Source organism: Parambassis ranga, chromosome 8, assembly GCF_900634625.1.
Source record: "Parambassis ranga chromosome 8, fParRan2.1, whole genome shotgun sequence".
NCBI lineage: Eukaryota > Metazoa > Chordata > Actinopteri > Ambassidae > Parambassis > Parambassis ranga.
In genome coordinates this window covers 54,490-71,556 of record NC_041029.1, presented here as the reverse complement: position 1 = coordinate 71,556, position 17,067 = coordinate 54,490, and the positions used below count along the sequence as shown (strand labels likewise).

At 43.6% G+C, this 17,067-nt stretch overlaps 1 protein-coding gene across 3 annotated transcripts in view; it reads left to right on the top strand.

The window, feature by feature from the left end:
- The window catches only part of axin1 (axin 1), a 37,420-nt gene that overhangs the window by 1,031 nt on the left and 19,322 nt on the right, over nt 1-17,067 (top strand). For all 3 annotated transcript variants that reach the window (XR_003671083.1, XM_028411737.1, XM_028411736.1), the window contains exon 2: nt 683-1,654. Coding sequence is in view for 2 of the 3 variants with exons in the window: in XM_028411737.1 (XP_028267538.1) it covers nt 759-1,654 (896 nt within the window). In the remaining variant the exon portion in view is untranslated. The remainder of the gene's footprint in view (nt 1-682; nt 1,655-17,067) is intronic.

The window sequence follows — 17,067 nt, the reverse complement described above, 5'->3', positions numbered from 1 at the left end:
AGTTAAGCAAGAGCTATAAGTAGGAAAGTCATTTGGACTGAACATGTAACAAAGCAAAATCAGCTTTTTTCATCATCTTGATCTTGCTGCTGCATGGGTGTGTGAGATATGAATACATTAGTCCTTAAATTGAATTCTGACACTGTCTGAGAAGCTTAGTCACAAGCTGTGCAGTCGGTAGAGGTGGAGATTCAGGCGCTGAAGCTCTGTTTTGTTACCTGAGGACCGAAATGTCTCTGTGATAAAGATATTCGATCCTTTAAAAATCATCACACTGCTCTGCAACTGATTCTGAATCTTTAATATTGGTTCATACTGAAAATCTTTTATGAATGTTTCACCAACGTTGAACTTCTGATACTTATTTGAATTAAACTAAGGAAGCTGTGTGGAGTAATGATATGCTCATGCATACTACATTCCACCAGCTATGCAGAATACATGGTCCCAACACTTGGAGATTTTGCATACTTCTTGGCTAACCACAGAATTTGTTTTAATTTTAATAAAAAATCTGCTAAAAATGCAAACTGTGCTGAATTCTACAACTTCCCCATGAGGTACTTTTCAGTCGCACTCATCTGTACAGATAACTTGTAATATATATAGCAATTATACTATAACTGTCAACACAATGCTGTGATAGAGCAGCATGTCATTATGTATTCTTTCTTTCTTGCAGGAGTTTCTTCACAGTAGCATAAGTAGAATTCTGGATCAAATCCTCGAGCAGTGCAGGCTCAACAGGGACGTGTTACATGGATGCTGGGACTATGAGCATAAGCAACAAAAGGGGCAACTTGTCAGACCTGGGAGGCAGCTTCACTGAGGATGCTCCCAGACCTCCAGTCCCAGGGGAAGAAGGAGAGCTGGTGTGCAGCGAAGGACGCCAACACTGCAGCCTCAGCTTCTCCTCAAAGAGCAAAAGCCTCAAATGTGAGGTTTTCGGGGCTACACCAAGGCGGTCTGATTTGGACCTGGGCTACGAGCCAGAGGGTAGCGCCTCTCCGACACCACCCTACTTAAAGTGGGCAGAATCTCTTCATTCCCTCCTGGATGACCAGGATGGCATTCACCTGTTCAGGACGTTCCTCAAGCAGGAGGAGTGCGCAGACATGTTGGATTTCTGGTTTGCATGCAGTGGCTTTCGCAAACTTGAAGCTAGTGAGGGTAGGGAGGACAAGAAAGTTAAACTGGCTAAAGCTATTTATAAAAAATACATTCTGGATAACAATGGGATTGTATCCAGGCAGATCAAAGCAGCCACCAAGTCCTTCATCAAAGACTGTGTGATGAAGCTCCACATTGATTCTGCAATGTTTGACCAGGCTCAGACTGAGATCCAGACTATGATGGAGGAAAACGCCTACCCTTTATTTCTTAAGTCCAGCATATACTTGGAAAACACACGGACAGGAGGAGAGAGCCCTAAACTGTTTAGCGAGCAGAGCTCTGTGTCTGGGAATGAAAAGGGACTGTCAGCTTATTTACCGACTTTAAATGAGTACGAGGAATGGAGATGTGACCAAGGGCCGGAAGAGCAAGCTGAGTGTGATCTCACGCCGAGCAGCCGGCTTACTGAGAAGCTGTTAAGGGAGAAGGCACCGCAGCGAGTTGCTTGCAGTGCAAGATTCCAGGACAGTCACGAGTACAGGTAAAACCTCCTAGCAATCTTAAAAGCTGCACTTCAGTGCTAACACCTCATTATTTTGCTGCAAGCTACTGAATTAGAAATAAACATGAAACTGGCCTGAAAAAAGTAAGTTTGCAATGAAAATGGTAGATGTTAAATGAGGCTGTTAAGACTTCTTCATCCCAAACATGTTTTTATCGAGGACTCAGTTTATTTTACAGTGACAAACGACAGCTGGCCATTTCATAATATGTTGTCTTTGTCATTTTCTGAACAACCTATCATAACATCTTGATATCAAAACCAATTTTGAAAAGATGTGTTTGATGAATTCATACAGTTTCTGTTAGAAACCTGACATAACTATGGAGGGAAAAATCAACAAGCCAAATCCTCAGCTCAGATGTGTATTGCAGATATAAGTCTTAAAGACCATGGATGAAATTCAGTCAATCAGAGCATCTAAGCTTAATAATATTAATAATCATAATAATAATGTTTTATAAGCCGCCTTTCTGGGCACTCAAGGGCAACGTTTAACAGGCACATTAATATAATAATAATATCAATAGACAAAATCTGCACAAAATAGTAAAATATGAGAACTGGAACAATAAAAGCAATTAAAAAAGCATTAAATGGAATAGGCTAATTTTTAACAAGTGTTGTTTTGAGTCTTGTTTTAAAATTTGGAATTGATTTAGTATTGCAGAGGTCAGGAAGGAGTGAGTTCCAGAGCTGGGGAGCAGAGCGACTGAATGCTCTGCTCCCCATTGTGCTGAGGCGGGCTGTGGGGACAGTCAGATGGATGGGGGAGGAGGATCTGAGAGAGCAGGAATGTGAGGTGGTATGGGTTTTACAGACATATGAGGGAGCCAGGTTATGGATGGACTTGAATGTAAGGAGCACTGTATACGAAATTGGACTGGGAGCCAATGGAGCAGCTGCATGACTGGAGTGATGTGGTTGATAGTTGTTAGGTGTTTAAGCTGTAGCTTAAATAATAGTTGATGGACCTGGCTGTAACAATTAGCGAACTGCTAATGAATAAGGCTTCCAGGATGTAAATAAATCTCAACATCATCCCCCTAAAACCAAATATTTGTATTTTTCCATAGCCTGTAAAGTTATTTATCCATCATAACATTATGTCAGTGCAGAGAGGCTTGTTCGTCTGATGGCAAAACATTTGCATCATTTGCCATTGAGCGTAATGTTTGTCAAAGGTAGATATAGGCTTTCTTCTGAACACTGATTTTAGATGCCAGGTGTATTGTAGAAGAAAATGATTCTAACATGAACTGCTCACAGTAAGCTGTGTGGAGGTTCTTGAGTAAATGGATGATGAATGATGATTTAGTAGGCCAGTCAGGGTTTTGTTCTGCATTTACAAGCACTACGAGCACTGGGAAATATACCTATTATGGATAGGGCTTATCTGATACAGTATCGGTAAAGGGTTCCGATACCAGCGTAATTAACAGATCGGAACTGAGCCAATCCATGAGCCATGTCTGTGCTTAATGTTGTCTGCTGAAATTCTGCTGACAGTTCTCCTAGCTGGCTGCAAACTGTTGAATGGATTTCCTGAATGGAGGCGTATCTCACTGAGGCGTGGAGTAACGAGACACACAAATTCAGGTGTCGGAATCGGATCGGAAGTAAATAATGTGAACGGTGCATCCCTAGTGTGTTTTGTTTTTGGGATGAACTGTCCATTTATCCAGTCGCTCTCATAGATATTGAGATGAGTGTCCTTGCGACAATAACAGAAGAATATGTACTTTTCTTGTAAAAATGAAATATTCTGTACTCTCAAAGCATTACATTGGCATATTATTTGCTGTCTTATATACTGTTATGCTCAGGCTCAAATATGATAACTTGTAATTTAAAGAAGGACATTACTGATTAGGGTGGGCGGCATCCAAATTGTGATACCGTCAAACGCCCTCCACATTTTACCCCGGTATACGTAAATACCGTGCCGTGCGTCGTGAAACATGTCAAGCGATCTTTTTCAGTTACTATAGTTAGGGCCCGAGCACCGAATGGTGCAAGAGCCCTATTGAAACCCTTAGGATTATTATTAGGGCCCGAGCACCGAATGGTGCAAGAGCCCTATTGAAACCCTTAGGATTATTATTTTTTTTTTTTTTTTTTTTAGGGCCCGAGCACCGAATGGTGCAAGAGCCCTATTGAAACCCTTAGGATTATTAGGGCCCGAGCACCGAATGGTGCAAGAGCCCTATTGAAACCCTTAGGATTATTATTAGGGCCCGAGCACCGAATGGTGCAAGAGCCCTATTGAAACCCTTAGGATTATTAGGGCCCGAGCACCGAATGGTGCAAGAGCCCTATTGAAACCCTTAGGATTATTATTTTTCATTTTTTTTCCTTCCCCCCCTAAGATCGCATTTTTGGGGGCCTTAACATGCCCAAAAACTCACCAAACTTGGTAGAAAAATTCATTCGCCCGAAAAATTTTGAAATTTGTTGATGTTTGAAACGCACATAGGAAAATGGCTCTATAGCGCCCCCAACGCGTAGCCCCTCTGGCCGGTTTGACACAGGATTATGAAAATTGGCACACATATGTATCACCTCAAGACGCACAAAAAAGTCTCTTGGACCCACCCTCCAAACCCAACAGGAAGTCCGCCATTTTGACTTTTGTGGCCATTTTTGGCGATGTGTGACCCTGCTGCCAAACTTTTCACGCCTCGCATACTTCATTGGATTGAGCTGAAAGTTGCCGTGTCCACTCAGGACACCATAGGGAATAGACGCATTCCAAAACTCTTACAAAAGTCTGACGGTGTGGCCGGGGCGTGGCCTCAAAGTTTGACCATTTCTGAGGACACAGAAAGTCGCTATAACTTCTTCGTTTTCTGTCCGATCTGTACGAAATGTCACATGTATGATCAGAGTCTGACCCTAAACACATCTATACAACAATATTGAGGCTTTGACAGAGCGCCACCTACTGGCTACACAAAATGTTGTGTTTTCATAGGTTTTTCTGCCTGCCCCTGTGGCCTGTTTTGAGTAGGGTCACGAAAATTGGCACACATGTGTATCACCCCAAGACGCACAAAAAAGTCTCTTGGACCCCCCTCCAAACCCAACAGGAAGTCCGCCATTTTGAAATTTCTGTTAATTTTTGGCGATTTGTGACCCTGCTGCAAAACTTTTCAAGCCTCGCATACTTCATCCAATCAAGCTGAAAATCACTGGGTCCACTCAGGACACGATACAGAATAGACGCATTCCAAAACTCTTACAAAAGTATTACGGTGTGGCGGGGGCGTGGCCTCAAAGTTGACCATTCGCCATTACAAAGGAACTCCCTGTATTTTTTGCCCTAACGCGTAGCCCCGCTGGCCAGTTTGACACAGGATCATGAAAATTTGCACACATGCGTATCACCCCAAGACGCACAAAAAAGTCTCTTGGACCCCCCCTCCAAACCCAACAGGAAGTCCGCCATTTTGAAATTTCTGTTAATTTTTGGCGATTTGTGACCCTGCTACAAAACTTTTCAAGCCTCACATACTTCATCCAATTGAGCTAAAACTCACCGTGTCCACTCAGGACACCATAGGGAATAGACGCATTCCAAAACTCTTTCAAAAGTATTACCATGTGGCGGGGGAGTGGCCTCAAAGTTGACCATTCGCCATTACAAAGGAACTCGCTGTGTTTTATGCAGTACTACCCATATAGTTTATGCAATGTGGACAAAATCTTACTGTACTGCTATGGACCCGAGTCTGAACAGATATATATGCTAATAGGATGATACGGTCATAGCGCCACCTACTGGTAGCAGGAAAGTTTGGTTGTAAACATGTGTTTTTTGTATATTTGTGGAAATGAGAGGAGGAGAGCATAGGACAGGAGAGTATATGAGACGAGAGCATAGGAGAGAAGACTGCGATGACCCCGCGGATCGCAAGGTGCGCGAGGGCCCGCAATGCTGCTTGCAGCTTTAATTATTTTTTTTTTTTTTCCCCCCCTTAGATCGCATTTTTGGGGGCCTTAACATGCCCAAAAACTCACCAAACTTGGTAGAAAAATTCATTCGCCCGAAAAATTTTGAAATTTGCTGACTTTTGAAATGCACATAGAAAAATGGCTCTATAGCGCCCCCAACGCGTAGCCCCTCTGGCCGGTTTGACACAGGATTATGAAAATTGGCACACATATGTATCACCTCAAGACGCACAAAAAAGTCTCTTGGACCCCCCCTCCAAACCCAACAGGAAGTCCGCCATTTGAAGGTTTGTGGCCATTTTTGGCGATGTGTGACCCTGCTGCCAAACTTTTCACGCCTCGCATACTTCATCGGATTGAGCTGAAATTCGCCGTGTCCACTCAGGACACCATAGGGAATAGACGCATTCCAAAACTCTTACAAAAGTCTGACGGTGTGGCCGGGGCGTGGCCTCAAAGTTTGACCATTTCTGAGGACACAGAAAGTCTCTATAACTTCTTCGTTTTCTGTCCGATCTGTACGAAATGTCACATGTATGATCAGAGTCTGACCCTAAACACATCTATACAACAATATTGAGGCTTTGACAGAGCGCCACCTACTGGCTACACAAAATGTTGTGTTTTCATAGGTTTTTCTGCTTGCCCCTGTGGCCTGTTTTGAGTAGGGTCACGAAAATTGGCACACATGTTTATCACCCCAAGATGCACAAAAAAGTCTCTTGGACCCCCCCTCCAAACCCAACAGGAAGTCCGCCATTTTGAAATTTCTGTTAATTTTTGGCGATTTGTGACCCTGCTGCAAAACTTTTCACGCCTCGCATACTTCATCCAATCAAGCTGAAAATCACTGTGTCCACTCAGGACACGATACAGAATAGACGCATTCCAAAACTCTTACAAAAGTATAACGGTGTGGTGGGGGCGTGGACTCAAAGTTGACCATTCGCCACTACAACGGAACTCCCTGTATTTTTTGTCATAACGCGTAGCCCCTCTGGCCAGTTTGACACAGGATCATGAAAATTAGCACACATGTGTATCACCCCAAGACGCACAAAAAAGTCTCTTGGACCCCCCCTCCAAACCCAACAGGAAGTCCGCCATTTTGACTTTTGTGGCCATTTTTTGCCTATTTGTGACCCTGCTTCAAAATCTTTCACGCCTCACATACTTCATCCAATTGAGCTGAAATTCACTGTGTCCACTCAGGACACCATAGGGAATAGACGCATTCCAAAACTCTTTCAAAAGTATTACCGTGTGGTGGGGGAGTGGCCTCAAAGTTGACCATTCGCCATTACAAAGGAACTCGCTGTGTTTTATGCAGTATTACCCATATACTTCATGCCATGTGGACAAAATCTTACACTACTGCTATGGACCCGAGTCTGAACAGATATATATGCTAATGGGATGATACGGTCATAGCGCCATCCTACTGGTAGCAGGAAAGTTTGGTTGTAAACATGTGTTTGTTGTATATCTGTGGAAATGAGAGGAGGAGAGCATAGGACAGGAGAGCATAAGAGACGAGAGCATAGGAGAGAAGACTGCGATGAACCCGCGGATCGCAAGGTGCGCGAGGGCCCGCAATGCTGCTTGCAGCTTTAATTTTTTTTTTTTTTTTTTTTTTTTTTTTTTTTTCCCCCTCCGAGATCGCATTTTTGGAGGCCTTAACATGCCCAAAAACTCACCAAACTTGGTAGAAAAATTCATTCGCCCGAAAAATTTTGAAATTTGCTGACTTTTGAAATGCACATATAAAAATGGCTCTATAGCGCCCCCAACGCGTAGCCCCTCTGGCCGGTTTGACACAGGATTATGAAAATTGGCACACATATGTATCACCTCAAGACGCACAAAAAAGTCTCTTGGACCCCCCCTCCAAACCCAACAGGAAGTCCGCCATTTGAAGGTTTGTGGCCATTTTTGGCGATGTGTGACCCTGCTGCCAAACTTTTCACGCCTCGCATACTTCAACGGATTGAGCTGAAATTCGCCGTGTCCACTCAGGACACCATAGGGAATAGACGCATTCCAAAACTCTTACAAAAGTCTGACGGTGTGGCCGGGGCGTGGCCTCAAAGTTTGACCATTTCTGAGGACACAGAAAGTCTCTATAACTTCTTCGTTTTCTGTCCGATCTGTACGAAATGTCACATGTATGATCAGAGTCTGACCCTAAACACATCTATACAACAATATTGAGGCTTTGACAGAGCGCCACCTACTGGCTACACAAAATGTTGTGTTTTCATAGGTTTTTCTGCCTGCCCCCCTGGCCTGTTTTGAGTAGGGTCATGAAAATTGGTACACATGTGTATCACCCCAAGATGCACAAAAAAGTCTCTTGGACCCCCCCTCCAAACCCAACAGGAAGTCCACAATTTTGAAATTTCTGTTAATTTTTGGCGATTTGTGACCCTCCTACAAAACTTTTCACGCCTCGCATACTTCATCCAAATGAGCTAAAACTCACTGTGTCCACTCAGGACACCATAGGGAATAGACGCATTCAAAAATTCTTACAAAAGTCTGACGGTGTGGCGGGGGCGTGGCCTCAAAGTTGACCATTCGCCATTACAAAGGAACTCACTGTATTTATTGCCCTAATGCGTAGCCCCGCTGGCCAGTTTGACACAGGATCATGAGAATTAGCACACATGTGTATCACCCCAAGACGCACAAAAAAGTCTCTTGGACCCCCCCTCCAAACCCAACAGGAAGTCCACCATTTTGACTTTTGTGGCCATTTTTTGCCTATTTGTGACCCTGCTTCAAAACTTTTCACGCCTCACATACTTCATGCAATTGAGCTGAAATTCACTGTGTCCACTCAGGACACCACAGGGAATAGACGCATTCCAACACTCTTACAAAAGTCTTACGATGTGGTGGGGGCGTGGCCTCAAAGTTGACCATTCGCCATTACAAAGGAACTCCCTGTATTTTTTGCCCTAATCTGTAGCCCCGCTGGCCAGTTTGACACAGGTTCATGAAAATTAGCACACATGTGTATCACCCCAAGACGCACAAAAAAGTCTCTTGGACCCCGCCTCCAAACCCAACAGGAAGTCCGCCATTTTGACTTTTGTGGCAATTGTTTGCCTATTTTTGACCCTGCTTCAAAACTTTTCACGCCTCACATACTTCATGCAATTGAGCTGAAATTCACTGTGTCTACTCAGGACACCATAGGGAATAGATGCATTCCAAAACTCTTTCAAAAGTATTACCGTGTGGCGGGGGAGTGGCCTCAAAGTTGACCGTTCGCCATTACAAAGGAACTCGCTGTGTTTTATGCAGTACTACCCATATACTTTATGCAATGTGGACAAAATCCTACAGTACTGCTATGGACCCGAGTCTGAACAGATATATATGCTAATAGGATGATACGGTCATAGCGCCACCTACTGGTAGCAGGAAAGTTTGGTTGTAAACATGTGTTCGTTGTATCTCTGTGGAAATAAGAGGAGAGCATAGGACAGGAGAGTATAGGAGACAAGAGCATAGGAGAGAAGACTGCGATGACCCCCGCGGATCGCAAGGTGCGCGAGGGCCCGCAATGCTGCTTGCAGCTTTAATTAGGGCCCGAGCACCGAATGGTGCAAGAGCCCTATTGAAACCCTTAGGATTATTAGGGCCCGAGCACCGAATGGTGCAAGAGCCCTATTGAAACCCTTAGGATTATTATTTTTTTTTTTTTTTTTTTTTTTTTTTTTTTTTTTTTTTTTTTTTTTTCCCCTCCGAGATCGCATTTTTGGAGGCCTTAACATGCCCAAAAACTCACCAAACTTGGTAGAAAAATTCATTCGCCTGAAAAATTTTGAAATTTGCTGAGTTTTGAAATGCACATATAAAAATGGCTCTATAGCGCCCCCAACGCGTAGCCCCTCTGGCCGGTTTGACACAGGATTATGAAAATTGGCACACATATGTATCACCTCAAGACGCACAAAAAAGTCTCTTGGACCCCCCCTCCAAACCCAACAGGAAGTCCGCCATTTGAAGGTTTGTGGCCATTTTTGGCGATGTGTGACCCTGCTGCCAAACTTTTCACGCCTCGCATACTTCAACGGATTGAGCTGAAATTCGCCGTGTCCACTCAGGACACCATAGGGAATAGACGCATTCCAAAACTCTTACAAAAGTCTGACGGTGTGGCCGGGGCGTGGCCTCAAAGTTTGACCATTTCTGAGGACACAGAAAGTCTCTATAACTTCTTCGTTTTCTGTCCGATCTGTACGAAATGTCACATGTATGATCAGAGTCTGACCCTAAACACATCTATACAACAATATTGAGGCTTTGACAGAGCGCCACCTACTGGCTACACAAAATGTTGTGTTTTCAGAGGTTTTTCTGCCTGCCCCCCTGGCCTGTTTTGAGTAGGGTCATGAAAATTGGTACACATGTGTATCACCCCAAGATGCACAAAAAAGTCTCTTGGACCCCCCCTCCAAACCCAACAGGAAGTCCGCAATTTTTAAATTTCTGTTAATTTTTGCCGATTTGTGACCCTCCTACAAAACTTTTCACGCCTCGCATACTTCATCCAAATGAGCTAAAACTCACTGTGTCCACTCAGGACACCATAGGGAATAGACGCATTCCAAAACTCTTACAAAAGTCTGACGGTGTGGCGGGGGCGTGGCCTCAAAGTTGACCATTCGCCATTACAAAGGAACTCACTGTATTTATTGCCCTAATGCGTAGCCCCGCTGGCCGGTTTGACACAGGATCATGAGAATTAGCACACATGTGTATCACCCCAAGACGCACAAAAAAGTCTCTTGGACCCCCCCTCCAAACCCAACAGGAAGTCCACCATTTTGACTTTTGTGGCCATTTTTTGCCTATTTGTGACCCTGCTTCAAAACTTTTCACGCCTCACATACTTCATGCAATTGAGCTGAAATTCACTGTGTCCACTCAGGACACCACAGGGAATAGACGCATTCCAAAACTCTTACAAAGGTCTTACGGTGTGGTGGGGGCGTGGCCTCAAAGTTGACCATTCGCCATTACAAAGGAACTCCCTGTATTTTTTGCCCTAATGTGTAGCCCCGCTGGCCAGTTTGACACAGGTTCATGAAAATTAGCACACATGTGTATCACCCCAAGACGCACAAAAAAGTCTCTTGGACCCCGCCTCCAAACCCAACAGGAAGTCCGCCATTTTGACTTTTGTGGCAATTGTTTGCCTATTTTTGACCCTGCTTCAACACTTTTAACGCCTCACATACTTCATGCAATTGAGCTGACATTCACTGTGTCCACTCAGGACACCATAGGGAATAGACGCATTCCAAAACTCTTTCAAAAGTATTACCGTGTGGCGGGGGAGTGGCCTCAAAGTTGACCGTTCGCCATTACAAAGGAACTCGCTGTGTTTTATGCAGTACTACCCATATACTTTATGCAATGTGGACAAAATCTTACAGTACTGCTATGGACCCGAGTCTGAACAGACATATATGCTAATAGGATGATACGGTCATAGCGCCACCTACTGGTAGCAGGAAAGTTTGGTTGTAAACATGTGTTCGTTGTATCTCTGTGGAAATAAGAGGAGAGCATAGGACAGGAGAGTATAGGAGACAAGAGCATAGGAGAGAAGACTGCGATGACCCCGCGGATCGCAAGGTGCGCGAGGGCCCGCAATGCTGCTTGCAGCTTTAATTATTTTTTTTTTTTTTTTTTTTTTTTTTTTTTTTTTCCCCCTCCGAGATCGCATTTTTGGAGGCCTTAACATGCCCAAAAACTCACCAAACTTGGTAGAAAAATTCATTCGCCCGAAAAATTTTGAAATTTGCTGACTTTTGAAATGCACATATAAAAATGGCTCTATAGCGCCCCCAACGCGTAGCCCCTCTGGCCGGTTTGACACAGGATTATGAAAATTGGCACACATATGTATCACCTCAAGACGCACAAAAAAGTCTCTTGGACCCCCCCTCCAAACCCAACAGGAAGTCCGCCATTTGAAGGTTTGTGGCCATTTTTGGCGATGTGTGACCCTGCTGCCAAACTTTTCACGCCTCGCATACTTCAACGGATTGAGCTGAAATTCGCCGTGTCCACTCAGGACACCATAGGGAATAGACGCATTCCAAAACTCTTACAAAAGTCTTACGGTGTGGCCGGGGCGTGGCCTCAAAGTTTGACCATTTCTGAGGACACAGAAAGTCTCTATAACTTCTTCGTTTTCTGTCCGATCTGTACGAAATGTCACATGTATGATCAGAGTCTGACCCTAAACACATCTATACAACAATATTGAGGCTTTGACAGAGCGCCACCTACTGGCTACACAAAATGTTGTGTTTTCATAGGTTTTTCTGCCTGCCCCCCTGGCCTGTTTTGAGTAGGGTCATGAAAATTGGTACACATGTGTATCACCCCAAGATGCACAAAAAAGTCTCTTGGACCCCCCCTCCAAACCCAACAGGAAGTCCGCAATTTTGAAATTTCTGTTAATTTTTGCCGATTTGTGACCCTCCTACAAAACTTTTCACGCCTCGCATACTTCCTCCAAATGAGCTAAAACTCACTGTGTCCACTCAGGACACCATAGGGAATAGACGCATTCAAAAACTCTTACAAAAGTCTGACGGTGTGGCGGGGGCGTGGCCTCAAAGTTGACCATTCGCCATTACAAAGGAACTCCCTGTATTTTTTGCCCTAATGCGTAGCCCCGCTGGCCAGTTTCACACAGGATCATGAAAATTAGCACAGATGTGTATCACCCCAAGACGCACAAAAAAGTCTCTTGGACCCCCCCTCCAAACCCAACAGGAACTCTGCCATTTTGACTTTTGTGGCCATTTTTTTGCCTATTTGTGACCCTGCTTCAAAACTTTTCACGCCTCACATACTTCATACAATTGAGCTGAAATTCACTGTGTCCATTCAGGACACCATAGGGAATAGACGCATTCCAAAACTCTTTCAAAATTATTACCGTGTGGTGGGGGAGTGGCCTCAAAGTTGACCATTCGCCATTACAAAGGAACTCGCTGTGTTTTATGCAGTACTACCCATATACTTTATGCAATGTGGACAACATTTTACAATACTGCTATGGACCCGAGTCTGAACAGATATATATGCTAATAGGATGATATGGTCATAGCGCCACCTACTGCTAACAGGAAAGATTGGTTGTAAACGTGTTCGTTGTATATCTGTGGAAATGAGAGGAGGAGAGCATAGGACAGGAGAGTATAGGAGATGAGAGCATAGGAGAGAAGACTGCGATGACCCCACGGATCGCAAGGTGCGCGAGGGCCCGCAATGCTGCTTGCAGCTTTAATTTTTTTTTTTTTTTTTTTTTTTTTTTTTTTTCCCCCTCCGAGATCGCATTTTTGGAGGCCTTAACATGCCCAAAAACTCACCAAACTTGGTAGAAAAATTCATTCGCCCGAAAAATTTGGAAATTTGCCGACTTTTGAAATGCACATATAAAAATGGCTCTATAGCGCCCCCAACGCGTAGCCCCTCTGGCCGGTTTGACACAGGATTATGAAAATTGGCACACATATGTATCACCTCAAGACGCACAAAAAAGTCTCTTGGACCCCCCCTCCAAACCCAACAGGAAGTCCGCCATTTGAAGGTTTGTGGCCATTTTTGGCGATGTGTGACCCTGCTGCCAAACTTTTCACGCCTCGCATACTTCAACGGATTGAGCTGAAATTCGCCGTGTCCACTCAGGACACCATAGGGAATAGACGCATTCCAAAACTCTTACAAAAGTCTGACGGTGTGGCCGGGGCGTGGCCTCAAAGTTTGACCATTTCTGAGGACACAGAAAGTCTCTATAACTTCTTCGTTTTCTGTCCGATCTGTACGAAATGTCACATGTATGATCAGAGTCTGACCCTAAACACATCTATACAACAATATTGAGGCTTTGACAGAGCGCCACCTACTGGCTACACAAAATGTTGTGTTTTCATAGGTTTTTCTGCCTGTCCCCCTGGCCTGTTTTGAGTAGGGGCATGAAAATTGGTACACATGTGTATCACCCCAAGATGCACAAAAAAGTCTTTTGGACCCCCCCTCCAAACCCAACAGGAAGTCCGCAATTTTGAAATTTCTGTTAATTTTTGGCGATTTGTGACCCTCCTACAAAACTTTTCACGCCTCGCATACTTCATCCAAATGAGCTAAAACTCACTGTGTCCACTCAGGACACCATAGGGAATAGACGCATTCAAAAACTCTTACAAAAGTCTGACGGTGTGGCGGGGGCGTGGCCTCAAAGTTGACCATTCGCCATTACAAAGGAACTCACTGTATTTATTGCCCTAATGCGTAGCCCCGCTGGCCAGTTTGACACAGGATCATGAGAATTAGCGCACATGTGTATCACCCCGAGACGCACAAAAAAGTCTCTTGGACCCCCCCTCCAAACCCAACAGGAAGTCCGCCATTTTGACTTTTGTGGCCATTTTTTGCCTATTTGTGACCCTGCTTCAAAACTTTTCACGCCTCGCATACTTCATGCAATTGAGCTGAAATTCACTGTGTCTACTCAGGACACCATAGGGAATAGACGCATTCCAAAACTCTATTACCGTGTGGCGGGGGAGTGGACTCAAAGTTGACCATTCGCCATTACAAAGAACTCCCTGTATTTATTGCCCTAATGCGTAGCCCCACTGGCCAGTTTGACACAGGATCATGAGAATTAGCACACATGTGTGTCACCCCAAGACGCACAAAAAAGTCTCTTGGACCCCCCCTCCAAACCCAACAGGAAGTCCACCATTTTGATTTTTTTTTGTAATTTTTACCGTTTTCTGACCCTGCTATAAAACTTTTCATGCCTCGCATACTTCATGCAATTGAGCTGAAATTCGCTGTGTCCACTCAGGACACCATAGGGAATAGACGCATTCCAAAACTCTTTCAAAAGTATTACCGTGTGGTGGGGGAGTGGCCTCAAAGTTGACCATTCGCCATTACAAAGGAACTCGCTGTGTTTTATGCAGTACTACCCATATACTTTATGCAATGTGGACAAAATCTTACAGTACTGCCATGGAGCCGAGTCTAAACAGATATATATGCTAATAGGATGATACGGTCATAGCGCCACCTACTGGTAGCAGGAAAGTTTGGTTGTAAACATGTGTTTGTTGTATATCTGCGGAAATGAGAGGAGGAGAGCATAGCACAGGAGAGTATAGGAGACGAGAGCATAGGAGAGAAGACTGCGATGACCCCGCGGATCGCAAGGTGCGCGAGGGCCCGCAATGCTGCTTGCAGCTTTAATTTTTATTGAGGCTTTTTAAAAACGCATATAGCGAACTGAGTGCTGGCAGCACGTTGCGTAATTAAACTGGTATGAGCCCGTCCCAATGCGTTTTTGTTGGTTTTTGTAATTTTATCATGTCAAGAGCGCAGCCTTGTGCAGTATTTATGTTAGAAGGTACGCATGGTAATAAAAACACTTGTCCAGTAAACTGAAAACCTACCGTTCACGATTTCTGCTGTCAAGTTTTTTTGATGGAAACAATTAAAATTATAAATGTAGGCTCAGATGGCACCAAACTGTTGGCTTGTGCCTACACGATCAGAAACTAAATGCCATCTTAGCTCTGGCTCATCCTTGTTCTTCTAAGGGACCAGGTCACAGGCGCGACTACAGCTCTCTCTCTCTCTCTCGTTCTCCGCGCTGTCACGTCATGTTTATAAACTTTATCAAACGTCAACAAAAGTAAAATATATTATACTACTGAAGTAAAACTGAAGATTCAACGACACAAGGCATCAAATAAAATATGTTTAATATTTGATCCTTATCTTCTATATAAGCGGATTGCATTTTTTATTGATATTGAAAATGATACCGTCACTACCTGTGTGCCCCGCCGGTATACCTTAATACCTTAATACCGCCCAACCCTATTACTGATATACAAGCAAACATTTCATTTGGTCAGTACAAGTAGGTAGGTTTAGAGCATGTGTGATGTTTTCCTCCAGTCCCGGTCTGACTATGATGTCCAGTTATGCATCAAGCAGTGTCCTCTATGCTTTGAAATGCTGTTCATTTTTAGTGCAGGAGGTCAAACTAGATCTGTCCAGATGTTGTTATAATCCCTGCAATGCCAAGTCTGCTGATGCCTGCTGGTTGCTGCTGAGAAACATCAGCTTTTAGACAGTGAAATGTGCCTGGAAGTGCATAATTAGAGGACTGCAAATGCATTCAGTAGTGCCCTTTGGCTGTTTCTCTCTGGTGATGCTGTCTTCCTTGCAGTTTTGTGCCTCTCTCTCTCTTTCTGCAGGTTTCTCTGCCTCCAGACCTGCAGGCTGACCTGCAGTCCAACCTCTGATCATTCCAATGCTTATCGCCTACACCAGTCTCTGTTGTTCATCTGTGTTTAAATTAATATAATTTATTAACTGATGATATGTACATACAGTATAATATAAACATAATAGTTTCAGCTTGCTTTGCAACTTCAACAACCTGTCATGTTTGTTCTCTGTAATGTATGATGTTTGTTCCTCTCTCTCTCTCTCTCTCTCTCTCTCTCTCCTTCATCCTCTCTGTCCTGTCTACCTCTTCTTCTCCTCCTCTACCTGTCTGTCAGCAGGAAGGTTCTCCTTATGAGCTGGGTCCTGTTCAATTTTTCTTCCTGTTAAAAAGGAGTTTTTCCTGACACTGTTGCTCTTAAGGGGGTTTAGGCTCTGGGTTTCTGTACAGCGTCTTGAGACAATTCTGATTGTAAAATGCGCTATATAAATTGAATTGAATTGATTTGACTGTTATGCTGTCTGCAATCACATATCACAGATGTTTTTTGTTGGTGGATATCAGCTGAAAGTTAGAACATAATCCTGAAAAAGACAAAATGTTTCTAGCAAAATTTCAGAATTAGTCCCAAAGGTCCATTTTGTGTGGCTCTAGTTCTAATCTAGTCACTTATATGATTGTAATAGGTCTAATTGAACATGTATTCCTTTTTCTTCTGGAACAGAAGAAAAAGGTGTTGTCAGGTGTTGTCTTTAAGTGTGTGCCCACATGTGTAATATTTGACGGTGCTTTGAGTAACTTCAAAACTTTGCTGTGCCACACATGTAATTGAAATTGTATGTCAACATTTTGTATTTAAATCTGATCCCTTTTTAATATTGACTAAATAATGATTGTTGAATAGCCTATTAAAAGTGTGAGAGGGAGGCTGGTTGGCGCAGAATTGGAGAGTACAAAGCAAAACATTGTTTTACTTCATTTTTAATACATTGTTTATATTTATAACTACAGTACAAAGAGTAAGACTATAGAGGAGAAGAAGGCTTGGCATCTAGTGTGTTGCTGATTGTAATAGATATTTTTTTGAAATACAATAATTATAAACCCTATGTATGTTATGGTTAATCTATAGAATGCAAATGCCTGTTTGTATAAGCAGGAT